The sequence below is a fragment of the Lissotriton vulgaris genome, chromosome 1_1 (genome assembly GCF_964263255.1).
Source record: "Lissotriton vulgaris chromosome 1_1, aLisVul1.2, whole genome shotgun sequence".
NCBI lineage: Eukaryota > Metazoa > Chordata > Amphibia > Caudata > Salamandridae > Lissotriton > Lissotriton vulgaris.
The window spans coordinates 1,013,854,970-1,013,871,117 of record NC_141685.1 but is presented as its reverse complement, the minus strand read 5'-3'; the positions used below and the strand labels follow the sequence as shown (position 1 = coordinate 1,013,871,117).

At 46.7% G+C, this 16,148-nt stretch overlaps 1 protein-coding gene across 4 annotated transcripts in view; it reads right to left on the bottom strand.

Moving 5' to 3' along the window:
• Nucleotides 1-8,938: 8,938 nt before the first annotated feature.
• Nucleotides 8,939-16,148, bottom strand: part of GMIP (GEM interacting protein) — a 353,361-nt gene continuing 346,151 nt past the window's right edge. For all 4 annotated transcript variants that reach the window (XM_086961370.1, XM_086961381.1, XM_086961391.1 and 1 more), the window contains one exon: nucleotides 8,939-11,507. In XM_086961370.1, coding sequence (XP_086817496.1) covers nucleotides 11,290-11,507 — 218 coding nt within the window. In that variant the 3' untranslated portion in view covers nucleotides 8,939-11,289. The remainder of the gene's footprint in view (nucleotides 11,508-16,148) is intronic.

Below are 16,148 nucleotides of genomic sequence, written 5' to 3'. Positions count from 1 at the left end.
GTTTTTTTTTTTTTTTTTTTATTAGAAATCAGGTGTATACAAAAAGACTAAAACATTAAAAACAAATATACCATTAAAGCACAAACAATTCAGCATAGGAGAGAAAGCACGATGATCTCAATCCATCATAAATACCAGTATATACTGCGCTACAGCAGGAATACAGCACGATAATTAATATTTCCAAACCTACATTCTATCCGCCCTCCACCTTTTAAGAGGGGCCCAAATATTTTGGCCCCATTCCCTCATCCTCCTACCCCGACGGGAATATAAAGAAGCTTCCATGTTATGTATACCAAGCAATCTTGATAACCACATCTGGAATGTAGGCGCCATTGGATCCTTCTAACGTGCAGCTGAAAGAATTTTAAAAACTGATATACCAATAAATATGAATGCTTCCTCCTCCTTTTTTAGACTAAGTTTAAAATCAATCCCAAATATGATCGGGGCAGGGGATAGGGTGATTTTAATCCCTAGCAGCCCAGGTCATTCAGAGCACTACATTAGGCAAACATATGAACTAGATTTGCCGGCCCACAAGAGCATCTCGGGCACTTATCATCCTCTCTCTTCCCCCAGTCAAATAACTTAGCAGGGGTAAAATAAAGCTTATATACAGTTTTGTAGTGCTGTGCCCTGAGATTTGAGGATCGGAATAGATTATTTGCCGTCTGCAATGCTCTATCAAGATCCACATCCGGATCCCCCAGAATATGAGCCCAGGAGGTTTCTATCTTTTCCATATCTTCTTGGAGAGTGTCAGAGAGAGCGTCATAGACCCTACCAATCCTAGTCCCCCCCCCCCTCCCCCCCCCCCCGAAAGATAGTCAAAAAATTTCACTCTACCTCCTGGACTAATCTGGGGTCTAATAGACATTAGGGTTTGAAAAATGTGCATATATTTATATCCATGCTTAGCCTCTAATCCATATTTCTGCTGGAGCTCAGCAAACCCGAGTGGGGCCGCATCTAGCCATAGATCCCCGATCCTACTGATACCTTGCATGTCCCAGTCTGACCAGCCTCCGTCACAGCACAGCTGCGGGAAAAGTCTTGAGTTCCAGAGGGGTGTATACCTGTATAGCAGACATGATGTCAACCCCCTTCAGACACGTAGAATCTGTAAAACACAGCCTCAACTCTAAATGCCTTCTGTCGTAGCTCCCCCCTCTTCCCACCCAAATGGATCCCAGCCCCATGAAAAACTTGGCACAGTCCATATCCAGTTTCTAAGCTGCCAGCTTCACAAATTGACACCCGGGGGGTCGGTGTCGGGGGCTGAAGCCCTTTGAGTCCAATGGGTGTTGCGCGCCTAAGTCTGAGGGCACAAAGACAACAGGCATGGAATAATGGATAGAGGGCACAAACACGAAGGGAGCAGACATGGAGGAAAAGGGTAGTCTCAGGGCACGAAGGGAGCAGGCATGGAGAAAAGGGGCAGTCTTAGGGCACGAAGGGAGCAGGCATGGAGGAAAGGGGCAGTCTCAGGGCACGAAGGGAGCAGGCATGGAGGAAACGGGCAGTCTCAGGGCACGAAGGGAGAAGGCATGGAGGAATGGCATGGACAGACGAGGTAGTCAGAGCACGAAGGGGGCTGGGATGGACAGAAGGGAAAGTCTGAAAGCACTGTGGGAGCAGGCATTGCCAGATGGGTCAATCAGGGGGCACAAATGGAGCAGTCATGGACACAAGGAGCAGACTGCACGAAGAAAGGAGGCATGCACAGAAGGGGCAGTCTGAGGGCGCGGGGCTGGCATGGACAGAGGGGGCAGTCAGAGTGTACGGGGGCAGGTATGGACAGAAGGGGTAGTCAGGGGTATGGGGTCAGGCACGGACAGAAGGGTAGTCTGAGGACACGACGGAAGCAGGCATGGACACTAGGAGCAGACTAAGTGCGCGCATTGAGCAGGCATGGAGAGAAGGGTAGTCTGAGGACACAAAGGAAGCAGCATGGATAGAAGAAACAGTCGGAGGTCACGAAGGGAGCAGGCATGGAAAGAAGTGAAAGTCTCAAGACACGAAGGGGACAGACCTAGGTAGAGGGAGCAGGAGAGGTCACGAAGGGAGCAAGCATGGGCAGAACGGGCAGTCCACTTTTTTTAAAATGTCATTGTAAATGCATATTCCATATATTCAATAGGGAATATGCATTTACAATTACATAAAAAGAAAGTGTATTTTGTTTAAAAAACATCTTCAAATGTGCGTTTACAGACAGGGCCATCGTCATTTTTCTAAACTATTCTAGACCAACCCAGTAGAACTCTCGGATGGTCCTTGAAAGGGGAAGGCATTCAAATATATCTGAAACATCAGTATGTTCACTGGCTTCAATACGGCCTCCCACGCCCGAGTACACAACGCATTTACATTCTCGTTGAGAGAAAACGTATCAGCACATAAAACAAACGTTTTTGTTTTTCCCCTTTCACAACGGTTATCTTTTTATTTTGTTACAAATATGATTAAATACCTTCATTGCATCCCAATTAATTTAAGGAAAACAGGAAGTACTCCTGAGGTCGGGCTTACATCCCCACCCACCCGTCCACCGGTAAAAAAATGGGGGGGAGCCACGGCCAACTGCCAATTAGATCAAGGGAGCCACGGGTCAAAAAAGTTTGGGAACCACTGACCTAGTGTATTGATGTTCTTTAATCGTTTTCAAATATTTCTTTCCACCACACTTCAGAATTTAAAAAAAAAAGTGCTTTATTTCTACTTTCCTAATTCTGATGTATTATGAAATATCAGCAGTTCATTTTTGTTGTGTACTAGAAAAGATAACATCCTACAGTCTGTCCACTCACATAGGTACTCAGCAGGATGGATTGTCACATAAATTATCTCACATTGAAGTCAGCAAAAGAAAAAGTTCCAAGCTCCCTCGGAATAAAGAGCCTGACATTTGACCTTCTTTGAATATACAGCTAATTGATGAGATAATAAAAAGATTTAAGGGCCTGATCTAAAAGAGGCAGTTATAGATTCATCACCTTAGAATTACCCCCAGGTGTCAGACTGGATCTGCAGAATTTTTTCTCTTAGCAGTACCTTTGCGCGTCGGTAGGTGGCGTTGGTCGACTCTGCGTCTGTCGTCGGCATCGTGGTCGCCGGGATGACGTTGCTCTGCCTACTTAAATACCGCCCCTGCGCAATGACATCAGTTCTTTCTTTTTTCGCGCCATCCTAGCGCAGATCCGGAGAGACCTTACCCCTTTAGTCATTTTTTGACTAAGCTTTTTCAAACTTTTGTTGATTTCTTTTTTCAAGTCATCGAATATTGGTGCGCATGGGATGTCCCATCGTCGGACCACCTTCAAGCCTTGCGAGGTCTATCACAAACTGATGTCTGTGAAGAACCCGCGCCTCGTGTGCCTTTGGTGTCAGGAGCGCGACCACAACCTGAAGTCGTGCTCCGACTGCCGGGCCATGAATCCAAAGTCTTTTCGGGAGCGGTCCCGAAAACTCTTGGAGGCCCGGCAGTCGGCTCTGCGTCGCTCCCGGTCTCGCTCTGGGGGATGGTCTTGAGACCATTCGCAGAGCCACCACACCTCGTTCAAGTCTTCGCACTCCTCGGATAAGTCGAAGCACAAGAAGGCGAAGAAGCAACATTGCTCTCCGCCTCCTCCCTGTCGGTCGGCTGATACAACGCGGAATCTGCAGCGTCGTTGCTCTAAGGCTCTGTCTCTAGTGCCCGATTCAGGGACGACTCAGCGCCTCCCCCGGTTTCCAGAAGCAAGGGCATCCCCAGCCCAGCTTCGTACGTTCTATGAAGCCCTCCACCATATTTTGGGTAGCCCGACTCCGCTGGCACGCCTTTGGGCCCCGCGGAGTCGGTCGGGGGCACTGGGCCTATGATCCCGGCGCCGGAGGGCCCCCGTGGATCCAGGCCTGGATCTGGATGGATGCCGGTCGACCTTACTTTACCTTCCCTGGCACCGATCCCAGCAACAATGCCCCGGCCGATGCCGTCCCCATCCCCGACATGGAGCCGGACCGACGTTGAATCCGACCCCGGAGGGTACTTTTGTTCCCTTGTTTATCCCTGGTGTTCCCTATCGCCCTGAAGTTGGTGATGAGGAGTGGGAGGGGTCGCTAGACCCTTTGGCAGGCCAGCTGGAAGAACCGGACTGGAGAGAGGAATTGGGTGACGCCAGTAGCCTAGACACTTATATAGACCTTGTCATGCTTTCTTCCCCTACTATGGCTACGGAGGAGGGGAGGGTCTTATGCTGTGGTGGTGCATAGGGCAGCCGAGGCCTTGGGCCTGGAACTCCCTACAGTGACAGTCAGGCCTAATCTCCTGATGGAGGTGCTTCAACCTGTGGCAACTTCCTCGGAACCTCTCTTGCCCTTCAACAAAGCCCTCATGGGCGTCCTTCTGGGCACTTGGTCGAAGCCCAGCACAGGGGCTCCTGTGTGGCGTGATGATTGCCCGCCATCACCACCCGGCTCCGGGCGATCCCATTTTTCTCACCCAACACCCTTCCCCCGAGAATATGGTGGTCTTAAATTCTTCCAAAGGCGTATTCCCGTCTGCTCCTCCAGACAGGGAATCCAAGAAGCTGGATCATCTTGGGAAGCGCATGCTTTCTTCCTCCAGCTTGGCACTGCGGTCCGTAAATACTGCATACCTCTTGGGCCAATACTCCCATACAATCTGGAATACGGTTGCACAAGTGCTTCCTCTGTGCCCGGCAGAGGCCCTGGGTCGATCTCTCACCGGCCGTGGCAGATGAGAGAGACGCAGCAAAATTATTAGCTGTGGACTAGATACCACCAACTCATTAGGCAGAATGATTGCAACTTCGGTAGCCCTTCGCCTGGTTAAGGACGTGTGGCTTTTCGGGGGATGTCCAAGCAACTCTGCTGGACATGCCCTTCAATGGCAGTTGCCTTTTTAGGGACAAGGCAGACTCTGCGCTGGAGCGCTTTAAGGATTCTCGAGCTAGGGCCAGATCCTTAGGCCTCGTGGTGTCCTCCCGTCCAACACAGTCTGCCTTTCGCCCCTTATGTGGCTACGGAAGGGGCACCACACCACATCTGGCCCAGTCTAGCCACCGGTCCATGCAAGCTGCCCAGCCTATACATGGACGTGGACATAGAACACATCGACCTTGTGGGTCTGGGAGCCAGCGTGCAGCCAGTCCACCCTCCCAGCAGCAGCCTCCAAACCCTCCTAGTTTGACCTTTCAGGCCTATCAGTGGCTAATGGGTGGCAGGATTCGCCATCCCCTCTCCACTGGCAAACCATCACGTCAGACAGTTGGGTTTTGCAGATAGTCCGAAGGGGCTACTCTCTCCCCTTCTAGACTACCCCTCCCTCCATGCCACCATCTTTACATTGCACGTCGGAGGATCATTTGGCAATTCTCCACCAGGAAGTTTCAGCCTTCTTGGCCAAGGGAGCTCTCAAACGGGTCCCTGCGCCGGAAGTAGGTTGTTGTTGCTATTCCTGCTACTTTCTGGTGCCCAAGAAGGACAAGGGCCTGTGTCCTATCCTAGACCTCAGGGCTCTCAACCACTTCCTCCGCAAGTGGAAGTTCAAAATGCTCACGTTGGCCCAGGTTCTGTCTGCCCTTGACTCTGGAGACTGGTTGTGACGTTGGACTTGCATGATGCCTATTTCCATATTCCCGTCCTGCCAGCCCACAGACGCTACATACGGTTCACAGTAGGCCACAACCAATTTCAGTGTACCGTGCTCCCCTGCAGCCTTACCAGCGCCCCTCGGGTGTTTGCGGAAGTGATGGCGGTGGTCACAGCTCATTTGCGCAGATCAGGGGCTCAAGTCTTCCCCTATCTCGATGACTGGCTGTTGAAGGAGGGCTCGTCCCCGGCTGTATTCCCCCACCCACAGACTTTGGCAGACCTGCATTTGCTAGGGTTTACTATCACACCTGACTCCCACTCAGGAGCTCCTTTTCGTTGGGGCTGTTCTGGACACAGTGCAGTTTTGGCCTAACCTCCCAAACAGCGAGTATGGAATATTCGGGTTATGATACCGATGTTTCAGCCTCTATCCCGTTGTTCAGTGAGAATGACCCTGAGGCTGCTGGGCCTCATGGCCTCCTGCATCCTGCTGATGGATCATGCCAGATGGCCTTTGCAGGTGCTGAAGTGGGACCTGAAGTTCCAGTGGGCGAAGCATCAGGGGAATCTTTTCGACTACGTCCAGATCTCGGAGGTAAACGCGCAACAACTGCATTGATGATTAACGAACCAGGATTGGGTCAGAGGCAGATCCCTCTCCCTTCCACAACCAAACCTTACGGTAGTGACCGATTCATCGGTCCTGGGTAGGGCGGCCAACTGGAAGAGGCGGAGATTAGAAGAGTCTGGTCTTTCGGGGGAGTCCGGGCTCCATATCAACCCTCAAGAAGAAGGCAAAGCAGGTTTTCACAGACAACACCACTGTCATGTGGTACTGCAACAAACAGTGTGGGGTGGGTTTGTGGGCCCTTTGTCTGGAGGCTCTTCGCCTTTGGACATGGCTGAAATATCAGGGCATGACCCTGGTGGTTCAACACCTGGCAGGTTCTCTGAACGCCAGAGCGGACAAACTCCGCTGTCGGTGCCTGGTGGGTCACTAATGGCGTATTCACTCAGAGGTGGTTCAAGGTCTCTTTCAGCAGTGGGGAGAGCCTTGGTTAGATCTGTTCTCCACCAAAGAGAACACGCAATGTCAGCAGTTCTGCGTGTTGGAGTTTCCAAGGTGGCACTCGCTCTGCGGCACTTTTAGTCGCGAGTGGAAGCGCGGCCTCCTGTTAGCCTTTACGCCAGTACCACTTCTGCCCAAGTGCTGAAGAAGATCAAGCGTGACCGGGCCCAAGTCATTCTTGTGGCCCCGGACCTGGCACGAAGAGTTTGGCACCCAGAGCTCCTGAGCATGGCCATCGATCCTGCGATCAGACTGCTCCATCGGGAAAATCTTCTGTCGCAGCAGCAGGGGAAGGACCTCCACTCGAACCTGTCCAGCCTCCACCTCGTGGAAATTGAGCGGCGACAGTTGACCGCTTTTGACCTTCCACCTGAAGTCAGTAATGTCATCTTGGCAGCCAGGCGTCCCTCCACTAAGACTGTATACGCCTGTCGATGGAACAAGTTTGTGGCATAGTGCACAGCAAAGGCTGTGGATCCCCTCTCCGCCCCTCTTTCTGAGGTTCTCTTGTTCATTCTTTCTTTGGCCCAGTATGGCTCTGCTCTGGGCACTTTTAAAGGCTATCTGCCAGCCATTTCTGCTTTCCTTCGGCTACCAGATCAGCCCTCTTTATTCAAGTCCCCTATTGTAAATAGGTTCTTTAAGGGCATTACTCACCTCTTTCCTCTATCTCCTTTCATAAAGCCCCAGTGGGTCTTGAACCTAGTCTTGACTTACCTTGTGTGTGTTCCTTTCTAGCCTCTTTACAACTGTCCTCTTACGCTCCTCACTCGGAATACTGCCTTTCTTGAGGCCATTACCTCTGTTCGCAGACTACGTGAGCTTCAGGCTCTTTCTCCTAAGCCCCTGTTCTTCTCTGTGCATCCGGACAAAGTGGTGCTTAGGTCGAGACTCTTGTTCCTTCCTAAAGTAATTACTCCCTTTCACATAGGACAAGCTATCACTCTATCACCTTTTTCCCACCTCCGCACCCTTTCAAGGAGGAGGAGTGACTCCACGTCTGGACCCAAAACGTGCGTTGTCCTTCTACCTTGACCGCACTAAAGATTTCCGGGTCGACGATCAACTCTTTGTTTGCGGTGTGGGTGCCAAGAAAGGTTAGGCTGTCCAATAGCATACCATCTCAATGTGGGTCGTCCGCTGTGTAAAGATTTGTTACGCTTTAGCACAAAAGGAACCTCCAGTGGGGCTGCAGGCTCATTCTACTAGAGCTACGGCAGCAACTACTGCTATGTCACATAAAGTCCCACTTATTGACATCTGCCAGGTGGCCACATAGGTGTCCATGCAAACGTTCACCAGACATTACTGCCTGGATTGTCAAGTCCGGAAGGAGGGCTACTTTGCCAGGTCTGTCCTCCAGGACTTTCTGGTGTGAACTTGGTTCGCAGACCCTCCTCTGGGGTTGGAATTGCTGGGGTATCTATTCTGAGTTAAGGAATCTATAACTAACTGTCTCTTTCAGATGAACAAGTTACTTACCTTCTGTAACAATGTAACTGTAAAGAGACATAGGTTAGTTATGGATTCCTTACTGCCCCACCTATCCTCCTAGCTCTGCGAACTGATTTCTAGGGATACGGACTCCCTTACGGGCCCTAGTTTTGGTGCACCAGTAGTCAGTGTCTTTCATGGCTCTGCGCTTCTGGTGTGGAAAATGTTGTCAGAAATTACGTCTGCGCGCAGGGGCGGTTTCTAAGTAGGAACCTCGACGTCATCCCGGCAATGACAATGACGGACACGGAGTCTACCAACGCCACATACCGGTGTGCGGGGGTACTGCTAAGAGAAAAAATTATCTGGATCCAGTTTGACGCCTGGGGTTATTCTAGGGTAAGAAATCTATAACTAACCTATGTCTTCTACAGATACTTCATTACCGAAGGTAAGGAACTTGTTCTTTACAGAAAACAATAACTCCGAAAGATACAATAAACCAGGTATGCTCATGGGAGGGACAAACCAAAGCTATACAGCCTAAGTCGTTAGCAAAAGGTTCGGACATAAAAAGGGCTTCGGTACAGTACTTGTGTAAAATACACCATAATAGGATTTCCTTTCTTCCTTGAAAATCAAAATGTCTTTTAACGGCTGAAGGGTAACATCTCAGTGCAGTTCATGGCAGTTCAAAATGATTCCTATGGCAAATAAAAATGGCCTAGAAATGAAAAATTTCTATTATTTGTGTTCCAACAGAAATAATACATTAACACTTATAACGGAACATAACAGTTTACTTTGCAAAGCACTCACTCACCTCCAAATTGGTTTATTGGACACAGCTGATGTTTATTTTAAACCAACACAGCAGACCTGTGTTTGAAACCATGGTCTCATGAAATACCAAGTGCATTTGAGGGGATATGAACCTGTGACCATGCGGCTAAGCAGGCGTGCAGGCCACTGCTGGTCATGCAGTAAGCTACAGAGCCACCATATTTGTTAGTGTAGAACGCAGTTATTCACTGTTTTGGAAGTTCTTGCGAATCAAAAGTCTTGTGGAAAAGAAATGATTTGAACACTTGGAACATTTGGCTTGTCCTTAGCGCTGCTGCCCAGGCTGTAACGCACATTTTCACCTTTTATTTATCCGCTGATTCAGACTTTCACTTTTGGTAGTTTGATTAGAAAAGGAAATTGAGTGAAATTGATAGAAATGTACATTTCATGTAAGTTAACAACAATGTTCCAACGCGAATAATTATGTAATTTAAACGTTAAAAGTGTGGACCTTATGTGTAAGTTTAGTTTGCTGTGTGTTTTGAATAACAAGCAGCAATTTGAAAATTGTATTTAAACTCCTGTAATGACCAGAGTTATCTTAGCAACTGAAGTGCATCAACTGAGCTCTCAGGCGGCAAAAGCAAGTGCTGTAAAATGTACACTTTTAACTTTTCAGTAATTTACACTTGTTTGTGTCCCCGTTCAGGGACAACATAATGATTAAAGTGGCTCAATGTTTGAATATATACATTTTAACATAGTTAACCTTTAAGTTGTGCAAGTAAAAAAAAAAAACATACTGACTATGAGATTGTTGCTTTAAAAAGCGAAAGTATCCTTCATTGGGGTGAGCTGGATTGTGTCTAGATCGTAGGGTCATGGGACTTCAGCAGTGAAAAATTAATGTATTGCAGAAAATTAAAGAGATTATTTAGCCTTACAATATTAAGAGCTTCATTGAAGTAAGTGGAGTGACAGTGGGCCAAGAACACCTGGTATAGGCCTTCGTCTTCTGCTTCAACATTCCAATGTTTGTCTTTCTGTTTCTCCCTGTTATATTTAGCATAACAGGCCTTCTTCCTTTAGCTTCACCTGTTTTAAATGCTCCCTCTTGCGTAACTCTGATTCAGGCTTTTAACAACTGTTATTTTTTTGGCTGCTGGCTATAATGCTATATTAGGGCATTGGAATGTTGGGTGCTCTACTGAATAGAATGATGGGGCAGAGTGGGAATGTTAGAGCCGTGAACACTAACATTCAATTTTTTTCCTATTTCTCCCTATGTAATTTATATTATTCTGCCCTGAACGGGTGAATCAATGCAACAGCATTATAGCCCCTTCTTCCTCAGGATATGTCTGTCGTTAAAATGCCTCTCTCTTATTAAAGTCCCTTCCTTGCCTGTGGGCTCATAACCTGGGCTGGGGTATTTAACAACCAATGTAGCCTTTCATAGCAAATTATAACCTTGTATTACATCATGTATGAATGATGGCCAATGAGAAGTGTGGTCTTCTGAAGAATGCATAGTTGAGTATGAAAAGTAAAGCCCCTGGAAAGTTAGACTATAGCTTAGTAAAAATAGCTTTTAAGCAGGACAAAATGTCTATTGAATGAAACATATAGAGTAAGGGAGTCGCGTCAAAAGATATTAACAGACAGTTTTTTAGCACTACTGAAAATGTAATACGGAATATCTGTAAACCACTATCTTTGAAATCTCTAAGCACTCTCAACAGATATAAGTTACCCTCTACTGCAGTGTAGAGTGCGATGATTGGAAGTATTGAAATTATGAATATTCAATTGTGCAGGATTTATTTTAAGAGTTGAGAGATATCTTTTATACAGTTGGAAAGGGTTCACTGGCAGCAGAGAAATTCATTAGCCTACATTACAAATGGTAATAAATGTTTTTCTGATAATTGGAGGTCAAGTATTCTTAAAGTTTGTGAGCAACTTTCACATGGTCTTCTTTGTGTTTATTTCAGTAGTTCAAAATGGCAAGTTGGCCATTGTCGGGTATGGAGATGTGTAGTTCTGTACACACAGACATCACAGGTTTGAAACCCAAGCAGCTGAGTCTCTCTTTATGGCACTGGGAACAAGGCTGGTGCACAACATCCACATTGATCCCTCAGCTGGATCCTCCATCCATTTTTACCCCTTTGATATAACACTGTTTAACGTACGTAACAACGCTCTGTCATTCTGGAGGTCTCACTCAACATGGTATCCTTGTCTCCTTCCAAAATATCCCACATTATTTACCATGTTGGATTGTTTATCTGAACGATTCCTGGTCCTTGTTCCCGTAACACTTTCATTAATCAGACTAGGACATCAGCCCTGCTGTTACAGTTTATTCCGGTTTCTTCTTAATTTCACTGCCCCGGCTAACTGTAGATGGTAGAAGAGCTTGTGGGTGAACTGGTGACCATATGCGTCACAGACCTGATAACAATGGGACCTTGTCGCGTAGGTTTGACAGGAGTACGGCTGAAGTGTCCTCGCGACTGCGCACCCAGAACCGGGTCCAAATCGTCTTCTTGTTTCACCTCCACTGGTCCATCAACTTTACTGTGATCTGTATCAATAGGTTTAGGTGAATCTACTGTTAAAGAAAACAACATTAGAATGAGTTTACCACTGAGTGGAAGTGTTGATAAAGTACAATTAGGAAAAGCTGAATAATTAAGATTTTCTCATGCTTAGTTGCAATGTGCGTCATTTACAAAACATTTTGCAGTCATAAACAATATTTACAGAAACAACGCGTTGGATTTAGAAGTGAAATTCGCAAAACGAATCTGAATAAGGGAGAAGCGGTAGCATGTGGTAGGGTGGTGCAAATCTCTGTGGATATACAAACCAGCCCAATGTGTTTTTTGCATCCAGTATGTACACTTAACGTGAATGCTAAAGAGGTGTGTTTGCTCGCAAATTTGTTGTGGAAATTAGGAAGTTTCTGATTCCTCATTATGTGAAAATATATGCAAATCGTATAAGGAAACCTACAATATACTGATATCTGCATTTTTCTTGTTTTTCATCTTTTTCTTTTCTATGAATGAAATCCAGTATTTCACCTGCATTGTTAACATTGCAAACTGTTATCACTAAGGTCTAACAGCATGCATTATTGCCAGCTTGCTCAATGGTACTCATTTTATGAGGCACGCAAATTAACGAAAGGTTTGTCCGATCCACTAGGGTATGGACGTTTAAACTGAAGGTCTAAGTCCATCTTGAAATTAAGCTGACCCCACCTATTTGTGTCTAAAAATCTAAAAGTGCTCAGATGAGGATGTGGGCTAATTAGTACAAATGGAAACATTTAACCCCTTCGATGCTGATGACGAGCTCAGCTCGTCATTAGCCACGGGGGGGCGTGTGCGGATGACGAGCTGAGCTCGTCATGTAACGCGGCTTTTGTAAAAAAGCCGCGCAGCGCAAAAATGACCGCCGCAGCGATGCGGTTAAGTAAAATGTGATGTTTTTCCGTTGGTGAAGAGGGATTATTTTCATAGCAACCTGCCTTTTATTCTATTTTAAATATATTTGGGTAGCCTACTAAGCACCCATTTTATTCATATGTTTCATTTTTCTTTGCATATAATTCTTTCAGAAAACTGGCCTGAATATGCGTCCACCCTTCCTTGTGCCTAGGTCTAATATACTTATGAGGAAATTGAGTGTATTATATGGTGTGGTTGTCTAGTCTTACCATGTAATACACTTACTACCCCCTTTAGATCCAGTAGGTTTCGTCTGTAAAACCCTAGCTCATCCTTGGGTAACTCTGGCATTGAGCAGCAAGGCTTTAATATATGAACAAGTGGTAAGCATTTAAACAGCACCAAAACAATTGAAGAAGAAATCGACACAACAGTACAGGAATCCAACACCATTTTTTTGTATTTTTATAAGAATGTAGGCACTAGAATGAAAAAGATCCACGGGAGGGTTCCGGGAGATATAGATTTTATAAGCAAGAGCAGCTAATTCGGGAGTGTGGGGCTTGTTGTTCGATTTCCGGCGACAGCTCAGCTTTAGGGGTGGGCGGAATTTGCGTAGTCGCTCTACGCAAAGCTCTGCGAAACGGTAAAAAATCTCTGCAAGCACGCAGAGTTCTGAGAACACACAGAATTGCTTGTTCTGCTCGTTCTCGATGCTTTTTTCCTGTTCGTGAACGCGGTTTGCGTGCTCAGGGGGAAATATCTCACGAACACGCATTTTGAAAGCGCGAAAAAGCTAAAAATTCCACGAAGCTGCAGATCGTGGAAATGTTGACAATCCTGCGTTCTCCGCGGAATGCGTAATTACCTAAATTCTGCAAGCGGAGCGGAATTTTCCGCCCAGGCCTACTCAGCATCATGTGACTCTGGTCAAAATCTCACTTAATCTCCCTGACAGCCCCCAGCACCTGGATACCCTCAGGGGTGATAAGCCATGCTTTACAGATTTGAAGTTTATTGAATAAATCAAAACAATTTCAATCGAACAAGCCTTGGCAAAGTCAACGAACTGGACACTTGGAAACTTTTTTTTTAAAAATGTAGTGGTTCTTAGAAGTACTTGGTGCAACTAACGCCATCATGGAGCTAGTCAGGGGGATCCACAAGGCCCTCAATAACAGTTACCTTCCCAGAAGAAGCAGTCCCTCAGTAGTTCTAGGCACTTGATCCACATTGCAATGTATTCCTTTGGAGTGGTATTGATGCAAGGGATGAAGGATGCTCTAAGAATGCTGTGGATGCGACACAACCGGCGGGGTTCTTCTTGCAGGGATTCCCCAGTCCACGAAGATAGTGAGGAGGGGCCTGGTTGCAGGGTCGACATCCCATGAAGTACATTCGCCACTGGACTACTAGTCACCCGTTGTCACAGGCCAGTTCCTTCTAAGTTGATAACTCGCCTCTGAGGTCCAGCAACGTTCCAACAGCACTCCGAGGTTCAGGAACTCAAGTGCAACTCTGGATGTTGGGTCTTGGTACTCGGTGCTGCACATGCGGCGGTAATAGTGGCTTGAAAACTTGGGACTACCAACTTGCTTCAGCAGGCTTCTCCAGCTGTTTTACCACTGTGCTGTGAACAAGGGCAGTCCGCAGGCCTTTGTAGCTCTTTTGGCTTGACTGGGCTCTGAAAACATATTCTCTTTGAGCAGGACACAGCAGGCACAGTCTCTTCATTCGCTAGCCACCAGGTGCAGTCTTCAATGGTGAAGCCTCTTTTTGCTGGTCCCTGAGTCCAACAGGCCAGGGCAGACTCCTTCGGTCCCTCCTACAAGTTAGTTGAGGTCTGGGTGCCCACTTTATGCTCGGAAAGTGATCTCAGGGCAGGATGCAGTGGGTAGCCAATGGGCTAACCGGTTCCCTCCCACCTGATGACCACTTCCTGGCTATCCCAGGAGGCACAATTCTGCCCTCTCCCAAGATCGTGAGACCCCTCTCGTTGTACAGACCTCCCTAGCCCACCTCTGGGGTGTGGCTACCTTAGGGTTACTCGCCCCTCGAAAAACCAGTTTGGAAAATGGTTTCCCATCTCTACCTCCTGTGACAGCTGTCTACTTTGACAGTGGGACAGCCCATCCACCTGGGGCTACACATTTGCTCTTCAAAGGTGGCTTCTCATTCGAAGCCTACCTTTTGGGGCTAACACCCATGTGGCTTTCTGCAGGAGGGAGGTAACCTCTCCCTGGCCTGCAATTCCTCACTGTTCCCCTTCCTGAGATTCATTGGCACGTCTCTTCAGGAGGGCAGAAAGCTGTCTTGTCGAGCAGGCTCCATGTCTGCACGGGAAGGCACAGGAGGTTTAAACTTAACAGCACAAAGTAGCAGCTTTGATAAAGCTGCACACTGCAACAAGTTACATTAATTTCGACTTGAGTGAGAAACAAGTTGGGCTTAATGTAATGAGTTGTTTAATACTTTGGAGTGCCGACTTTGGTTGCACCGTTCCAGAGTTAGTACAGCTGAGGGGTCCGGTGTAACCCTGTACTTGCCAATTGAGACTTTCCACAGTAAAAGTTTTGCAGGTTTTACTGTCAGGTCATGCAAAGCACATATCTTGCCTGTGTCGTTTGTTGCACCCTGCCTTTAGTGCTTGGTAGGCTTGCCAGAGGGGTAGCTTGCACCCCATGTCTAGGCTCAGTGGTTTTGCGATTGTTTTCAATGGCACAGCCCGCCTAGCAATGCATGACTGTTCTACCAGTCCGCAGTGGTGGACTGGGGGACTTAGGGGACCTCCAGGGTAGCACAATCAGTGCTGCATGCCCTAGGGTAGCCCTCTAACTCTCATACCCTGGGTACCAGGGTACCACTTATTAGAGACCTGAGGGTAAGTTAGCCGTTTCCATTTGGGTATAGCAATTTCGCCATACATTTCAGAGTAAGGGCTCTGCCCTGGAGTTCTGGTTGGGAGGCCCCTGTACACACGCAGAGTCGAAAAACCAGCAGTATCAGTCGAAAAAGTTAGGGGTGGTCATACAAAAAGAGGAATTTCCTATCAATACTACTCAGTTCTGCTTCTTCTGAGGCAATCAGGCCTGGTCTTTGCACATTGGCATCTGATGTTTTGTTATTTAAGTTAGACCTATGACAGATCAGTACAGTTGTGTAGTAATACTAAATCCTCAGAACTCTTCCGCGATCACCCAAGTTGTAGGGACAGCAGGGGAACATGTATATAGCAGGGCATGATGTAACTTAAAAACTGTATTACTATTAGTGATTTATAACAAACCATGACACAATAAGGTGGCTTCAGACTGTGTACTAACCCGTCAAAGTTTGCGTCAATTGGGTGGCCCAGGGGTGAGGAGTGTGGAATCTGAATTCAACTAAATGCATATGATCCAGGAGAACATTCCTGCAGAACAACTATTTTTATACATAAAATAATTACCAATATTTACTGTTTAATTAGCGAGTCTTGTTAATTATCATTATATTTTCATGACGTAATTCCAAATGTATTTTAGGGACTCATTGAATAAATAATGGATTAATGTGGTAATAATATAAACGATGCTGTAATATACATAGTTTATAGTGCTGTTTTATCTCTTCAGAATGCAAGGGCACACAGAGTAAGTAAAGGACTATGATTTTAATAATTCATGCATGAGCACTCCATTGCCTCTTTTGCCTTTAAAACTCTCAAAAGATATTTGGCTAAGATATTTTGCATCACCATCTAAAGTCTCTATCTGAAGAAAAGACAGTGAGTCATCTTTAAACACAACTCTTCGTAT